The sequence below is a fragment of the Fukomys damarensis genome, unplaced genomic scaffold (assembly GCF_012274545.1).
Source record: "Fukomys damarensis isolate Sample0158 unplaced genomic scaffold, DMR_v1.0_HiC HiC_scaffold_31, whole genome shotgun sequence".
NCBI classification, from domain to species: Eukaryota; Metazoa; Chordata; class Mammalia; order Rodentia; family Bathyergidae; genus Fukomys; species Fukomys damarensis.
This window is the reverse complement of record NW_022900943.1, coordinates 24720487-24728599: the sequence shown is the minus strand read 5'-3', so window position 1 is coordinate 24728599 and position 8113 is coordinate 24720487. Positions and strand designations below refer to the sequence as shown.

At 33.0% G+C, this 8113-nt stretch overlaps 1 protein-coding gene across 5 annotated transcripts in view; it reads right to left on the bottom strand.

The window, feature by feature from the left end:
* Vps13a (vacuolar protein sorting 13 homolog A) overlaps nucleotides 1-8113 on the bottom strand; it is a 228418-nt gene that overhangs the window by 123040 nt on the left and 97265 nt on the right. For all 5 annotated transcript variants that reach the window (XR_004514896.1, XR_004514897.1, XM_033757746.1 and 2 more), the window contains exons 36-37: nucleotides 685-812; nucleotides 56-225 (exon numbers count right to left, since the gene is read on the bottom strand). Coding sequence is in view for 3 of the 5 variants with exons in the window: in XM_033757746.1 (XP_033613637.1) it covers nucleotides 56-225; nucleotides 685-812 (298 nt within the window). In the remaining 2 variants the exon portion in view is untranslated. The remainder of the gene's footprint in view (nucleotides 1-55; nucleotides 226-684; nucleotides 813-8113) is intronic.

Below are 8113 nucleotides of genomic sequence, written 5' to 3'. Positions count from 1 at the left end.
CAATCCCCAGTACCATCAAACAAACAAAAAATAAACCTCAGAACACAATACATACCTAGGGGTTGCTTTCTTGACATGAGGTCTTTTGTCATCTAAAATACAATTTTTTAATGAGAGAGAGGAAACTGTAGAGTCATCTGTATACATTTTTAACGTACTTATAATATTTTCCAATTTAAATTCAGCAAGCTGCAGAGAAGGATCACGAATATCTGAAAAGGAAGCCTGCGGAAGAGAAAATCCATACAATAATTTCACAAAACAACCAAGTTTAATGTATATTTTATGGTAAGACCTACTACAAATTATTGTGTCTGTTTATAGGAAGCATCAAAATTCCCTATTTTCTTTCTTCTTTGTGTTTTTGGTGCTGAGGACTGACCCCTGAGCTCTGCCCATGTTAAGCCCACACTCCACTGCTGAGGAGGAATTTTTCTATTTTCAAAGGAAAAGTTCAAAAAATTAATTTTAATATTTATTTTTCACATTACTACCTACATGCAAGATAACTAATTTAAAAATTGAGATGATTAAAATTATCATTAAAGTGAAAAGATCAACCATTTTTCTCAGGGGAACAGAGATGACAAAACACACATGGAAATACCAACTGTTATTTAACAAACATTAATCTATATAATTTTTCAAAAGTAAAAACATATTTTCTTTTCTTTCTCAACTTACCGGTTCAGGACCTGGACTATATAGTACCATGGTGAGATAATCAGTTCTGAAACTTATATTCAGTGTTGTTTTAACTTGAGAGGCACGTGAATGTACTTCTACCACAGCAGCTGTCACCACAGTTGTTCCTTGAAAAATTGAAGTTATTGAATAAAGAAAAAGTTACGCAAAGTAGCTCACTATAATAATCTTGAAATAGACAAAAGAATTATTAACTAAATGGGTTTAGGAAATAATATTCAATAAATGAAAAAGATTACAAAATTCAGATGTAGAACTCCTGGCTTACAATCCACTCTATAATAAATTGGGAATGTTGATTAAATACTCTGTGCTTCCATTTCTGCTGGACACTTTCATTTCCACTTTAATAAGATGGGAATACCAGAAGTAACCACTGGGCTTGTTTTGGAGATAGCGTGAAAAAACCTGTGTGAAGTACGTAATGATGACGTCACAGTTTAGTTTTCAAATTTTACTTTACAAAATAAGGCCAAGGTATTTTAGGAGCCTTTAAAAATTGTCCCACTCATCAGAATTCAAAATCCTGTTTTCATTACATTTAAATTTTCAAGAAAAGCATCAATGTACATAATATATATTTAATAACATGAAAATACAACACTTCCTAATTCTCATTCTAATCAACTCCAGACTAATATCACCATGCCAGTTGTGATATAAAACCTACAGTGAAATATATAGATTTTATATGAACAATTTAAAGAAATCTGATAAGTGTACAGATTACTATCAGCAGTATGTATATATACACACACACACACACACACACACACACACACACACAAAGAATTTGAGCTGTTCTACTTCTCATCAGTATTTATTGTCAATCTTTTAAAATTTAACAAGCTTGGTAAACTGTGAAGTTTTCCTAATAATTAAGCCACCAACTTTTCATGTACATTTACACAGCAACCTCTCTCAAATTTCTAAATCTTTTGGTCATTTTGATTTTAAAAAGTTACTACCAATTTATAGCTAATATAGTACGGACATAACACTATCCAATACATGTATCACAATTATGTCTCTAAGTCTGAGGCGAGACTTAAGTATCTTTATACTAACTGGAAGCAGATTAAATAAAATCGACTTTATAAAATTTTATTTCATGATTATTGCTTTGGTATTCTACGCAGAAAAATATTTGGCTATCCCATTGTCAATGAAGATAATCATCCTTAATGTTTTCTTCCCAAGATTTGTAAGTTCTAGCTTTTAAATTTATATCTTTCAGATACTTCAATGTGTGTATGCAGTGAAGTGAAAGGTTCCATTTTTTTCTGTATTTATCTAGCTGTGACACCACCACTTGTTAAAAGTCTTCCTTTCCTCACTCAGTAAATTCTGTTAAAATCAAATAATTGTACTAAGTATCTACTAGACACTCTATTTTCTTCCATTCTATATGCCTAAAATTTGCCAATACAACTCAAATATAGATTGTATAGCAAGTTTTAACATTAGGGTAAATTCTTAGTACTTTCAGACTATTAGTTTTTGACTATTCTTAGTGCTTATTATTTCCATGCAAATTTGTTTTTTTCTGTTTTTCTTTTTTTTTTTTTTTTTTTTTTGGTACCAGGGATGGAACTCTGCACCATGTGCTTAGGAGGCAGGCAGTGGAATTATTGAGCTAAATCCCAGACCTTCCATGTAAATCTTAAAAGCAATTTTTAAATTTCTATTTTAAAAAAGTTTGATTTGGATTATGTTGAATCTATAGAATCAACATGGTGAGGACTATCTTGAGATTTCTTTCCAATCTATTGATATGATACACCTCTCTATATATTAAAGTGCCATTCAGTTTCTCTTACTAGTACAGGTATTTTTCAGTGTTGAACTCTTGCAATACTTTTATTGAACTTCCTTCCAATATGATTTTGACACTACTACAGATAGTATTTAAATTTTTACTTTCTAATTGTTAGTGATAAAAATTTTTACATGTTAATTTATCTTGTTAAAAATGTTACATTCATTTAATTCTAGAATTTACCAGAGACTTCTTAGGCTTTTCTGTGGAGTTGATAAAGCTGTCTGAGAAAAAAAAGAGAATGGCATTCCTTTCTACTCCAGACCTATTAATCTTTTTCTTGGCTTTATTGTTCTGTCTGCTAGCCAAATACTAATAGAAATAGTAAGCATGGACATTCATTTTTAGGGTGGAAAATAACAAGTATACCTCTGTGATATTTCTAGTATTATCATGAATAGGAGAAGTTTTCAAAAGCATTTTTGTTTTCTTTTGGAGCTGTTAAGGTGATTACATGCTTTCCACCTTTAGTTTGGTGAATTATTTTTCAAGTGTTAAACCAACTTCCCCTTTCAGGATAATTCTCAAAGTGAACTTTCCTTATATCCTTATAATTAGATTCAGTGTGCTAATATGTTAGGAAATGTTATGTCTGTGTTCATGGGGGACACTGGTTTCTAGTTACTTTCTCGTTACTGAGGAAAAAAATACCCAACACCCAAAGTTAAAAAAAGACAGGTTTATTGTGGCTCACAGTTTGTGGAGCATTCAGTCCATAATAGGCTGGCTCCAAAGCAGGTGGTACAGCAGAGTGAGAAACAGTTCTTGCCATGCAGAAGGCAGCAAAGCAGTGAAGTAGCAAAGAGCAGCAACAGCAGGTGACCTCTTCCTTTTATCCCTTCCAGGCTATCCATCCTTCAAGAGGCATCACCCACACCCAGGGTGAGCCTTCCTATTATCCATATCCAGAACTATGCCAAGCTAATCAGTAGACTAATTTAGTAATCATACACCCTTCATCCCAGCATCACACATTCTAGATCCAACCACCTCTGAAAAGCCCACCTATTTTCACATGAGGTTTTGAAGGGACATCTAGACACAAGCCATAACTACTGGTATCTGACAACCTTTGCATGAAGTCCTTTTCTAATTTCTCTGTTAGGGTGATGCATGTTTTGTATGAGTAGAAAAGTATTCCCTTCCTAACTTTTCCAGAATAATTTGTGTAATAGTGGTATTCTTAAACATTTGATAGGTTCAGCACCTCCATCCAGCACAAAAGTAGCAGAACAGTTGTGTGGGGAGGGGTGGTACAGATAACTCTGAAAGGTCTGTGCCAATGCAGGACTCAAATCTATTCGTCATAGGAATGCAGTCTAATGGTGCAGGGCACCTAGGGGCTGCTGCTGTGGCACTGCTACTAGCCAACACAGACCCAACACTACCACCAATAAATAAATAAAACTCCTAGTCTTGATGATCAATTTGAAGATTACAGAATATGATTTTGGCTGGAGTTTTTTCCATTAGTGACTTGTTATATAAGGTCAAAGTAACACTCATAAAAAGGAATCTGGTGTGTTGTGGGATAGTTTGACAAAAGTGAATTATAAAGTGAAAATTTATTTAATGGAATTCAACAGTGAAATTTAATGCCTTTAAAGATGGAGGCCTAGCCATATTTTCTATTTCTCTTCAAGCCAGTTTAACAATTCTTGCTTTCATCCATATTGTAGAATTGTCATGAAATATTTTGACAAGAATAATTGTGTCATAATTGGGAGCTACCTTATGGATTAGTAAACCACACTTCTGAGTCTTTTTGGGTGGGCAATGGATCACTTCTTGGCCTTTTGGCTCCGACCAAATGCAGTATCTGGGTGGGTAAAGAAACTTGACCATGGAGACATACATAGTCCCTTGCCCTTTCTTCTGCTCTGCTTCCCTGGGGCCATGATTTAGGCAGCGCTGCTCTAACATGCTCTTTCTGCAATGGTTTCTCAGAGCCAGCCAACCATGGATTAAATATCCTGGAACCATGAGCCAAATTAAACCTCTCCTTGTTTAAATTGTGGGTGTTCGATACAGTAGTGCCTCTGTTTACGAATTTAGTTCTTTCCACAATTTTGGTCACAAAACAAACTGGATGAGAACTGAATGAAATTTGTCCATAAAGTTGTCAACACTGAACCTAACCACTGAATTTGATTCACTCTTGTCCATCTCGGTTTGTGACCAGAATTGTGGTAAGAATAAGTTTATTAACCACTATACTGTATCTTAGTAACAGAATGCCAACAAATAATTTACTCATAATATCCACTAATGAGCAGATCTATAGTAATCTATTTAAAACTGATTCTGTGAATTTGTGTTCCATCATTAATCTTGCTAGGAGTTTATCAGTTTTATTAATCTTTCCAATAAAAATAAACTTTTACTTCTCTTTTGTTTTCCGAGACAGGGTCTTTATGTTAGGCTGGCCCTGAACTCACTAAGTACTTCTGCCTAGTCTTGAATTTGTCTTGCTTCAACTTCCTGAGTGGGGATTAGAAGCCTGAACCATTACAGCCAGCCTTTATTTTTTATGATTCATCTATTCTATTTAGTCAGTTTTTGTTCTTATTTTTACTGTTGTTTTCTTTTATTTACTTTTATTTAATTTGTTCTTCTAGTTTCCTGAGGTAGAATATTTGATTTTTGTACTTTTGTTCTTTCCTAATTCTTTATAGCAACAAATTTCTTTCACCACTAAGTTGCATTCCATAATTAATAAAAACTACATTCTGCAGTTACTGACTACAGTATTATATTAACATCAATTAAATCAAGTCTGATCACCATGTTCAAATCTTCTATATTCGTTCTAATTTTTTCTCTATAGCCTATCAATTATTAAGAGTGTTGTGTCCCCAACTATGAATCGTATAAAGCTTCCATATTTAATTCTGTCAATTTTTTGCTGCATTTGTTTTGAAACTCTGATATTTGATATATATAAATTTACGATTATTAAATCTTGTGAATGGACTTGTAAAGAGACATTTTATTTATAGGACAACAAGAAGAAATATAAATCCTATCTGTATATTTTTGTGGTCTTTTTTTAAGTATGCCTCAGTTTTAGGGGTAATATTACTATGATTGTATGATAAAAGTAAAGACAATATTGCTTAGAAATGAATAGCAATTAATGGTGTAACACTTGACATTTTAAAATAATCTAGTGAAGACAAGAAGAGTTACAAGAATAACAAAAGTATCCAATGATACTACTGGTGAAATTAGGTGATAGGTACATGTGGGCTCAATATTTTATTCTCTCTAATGCACATATTAAAAGATTTCAGAAGAAAATGATTAGATGAATTCTAACCTCTGTTCCTTTTTGTATCAGTTTTTTTTGTAATCCCCACTATGAAAACCTTTACCATTTCCTCCACCTCTCCCATCTTCCTCCTTCCAGCTTTAATCAGTTACATCTTTACTTCTATATAATGACTATTGATAACACTTATTTTCTTACTTATATTGTCTTTCTATGTCAATGGACTGAAGCAAGGGTACTCCTCTGCTCTGTGTTGACTATAAATATTTTTCAGTGAAGAGATTTACAGTTTATTATATTGCTGCCCTTGCTGCTGTAATTTCACTGATCAATAATGAAAAGATTACCTTGCCTCACCTTCTATTAATGCCACAAAAATCATGCATAATGTAGTCTAATTCACTTCTGCACCATGGTTTAGAGTGCTTTAAAAACAGAAAAACATGTCTTCCTCTCTATATATCACTTATATAATGCACTTAACTCATCATCACACATTTTATGGGGAATTATGTTATTTTTAAAAGATTATTCCAGTAGAAATGAAAATCAATTACTTTCTAACCCTATTCACACATATCATTTTGGATGTATTTCTTGGTAAGAACATTGTTGCTTAATCCTGAATTTTTCTTTTTCCTGGATTCCTAGATTATCTTTCTAGAATATATTTTTAAACTAAGGTGTAAATATGGGGGAGTTTGAATAAATTTTGAATCACTAATAATGTGAGAATTATTTTTTTTTCACATTTTCAATGACGGTTTAAGCCATGCATAGAAATAACTTTAAAGTCATACTTAGCATTTTCAAATATTGCTCCACTCTCTTTTTAGGGGTCACTAAAGAAAAACATCATCCTGTCATTTCTCCCATACATCCTAATAGTAGTCTGTTTCTTTTTTATTGAAATATTAAAATTTTTAAATTTTCAATCCTGATGTTCCATGAAAATGTGTTTGAATGGGGTTGGGGGTCTTGGATTACTTAATCTGCCTAAAACTCAGTAGTTTCTTTACATCTAACAAATGGCTTCAATATTTAGGTCTAAGTTGTTTAACACTTCTTTGAAAGCTTTTTCTATTTTCTTAATTCTTTTCGTCTATAATACTATTTTTTTTAATTGGCCCTTTTGAACTGAAGCATCACTCTTAAGTTTACATTATCTGTTCCTCTCTTTTTCGCCTCTGTGCAACTGAATTTAAATTTAACTTTATGTTCAACTAAATACATTAAAACCCTATACCAGTTGTTTTTATTTCAATATATAGCAATTATACTTTCGATTTCCAAGAACTCTTTCCTTGTGGGGCTTACAAGATCCATTTCTAGTATTACCTAATCCTCTTAAAACAGCAGACTTTTTTTTCTTTTCTTTTGTTTGTTCAATTATTTCATTCAGAAAACACTATTGGGTCTATGTTTCATGCTTGTGTGCTTATGATTTTCTTCATATCTGACCATTTATATTTAACAATAAAGAAGAGAGTGGATCACTCTATCTAGTAAAGATGCAGTTTTTTTTGTTTTTGTTTTTGTTTTTTTTAATGATGCTGTGAATGAAGGGTTGTTTCTGTGTTAAGGTTCTCTAAATGGTCAACTTGTGGCATACCTCAGGGCTTTACAAAGGTGGGTGTTATGGCTTAGGTTTTACTTTAAGGTAGGTGAGCAGAGGAATCCTCTCACATAGAGTGAGGGAAACTATTCTTATGCCTCAAAATAATCCTAGCATCTCTAACTACCCATTTTCCATGTACTGATGATGAGCCAGCATTCCACATAGCACCTTCGATCTAACACTGGAAAAAGCCTCTGTAAGCTATGGTTCCTTCTACTCTGCTTCCCACCCATCTATATCCACAACATTTGTTAAAACCTCTCACCTACGAAGATCATCCTCTCGTCATACTTCTAATAATCTGATAGTCTCAGTATCAGTATAAAATATTCATTGTGGGATATATCCTATACTAGGACAAGCAATGAGGAGGAGGAAAGGGGAAAAATAAAAATAAAAATCTAGAGGGAATTTGGGAAAACAAAAACAAACAATAAGGATGTTTTGTAACAATAGGACTAAGAACTCTGACTCAAAAGAAAAAAAAATCAACAGAATGACTAACAAGATAGATAATTTAGAAATGCCCAAATGGGATTAGCTGATTAGAAAGAGATTCATAAATCCTATTTCACCAAAACTAGAGAAAAGAAGAACAAAGGAAAGATGGGCAAGAACACAGAGAAGAGAGGAGACAAAAGAGAGGAATGAAGGTAAGAAGAGATGAAGGTAGGAGAGGGAGAAAGAGGAGGGGAAGGAG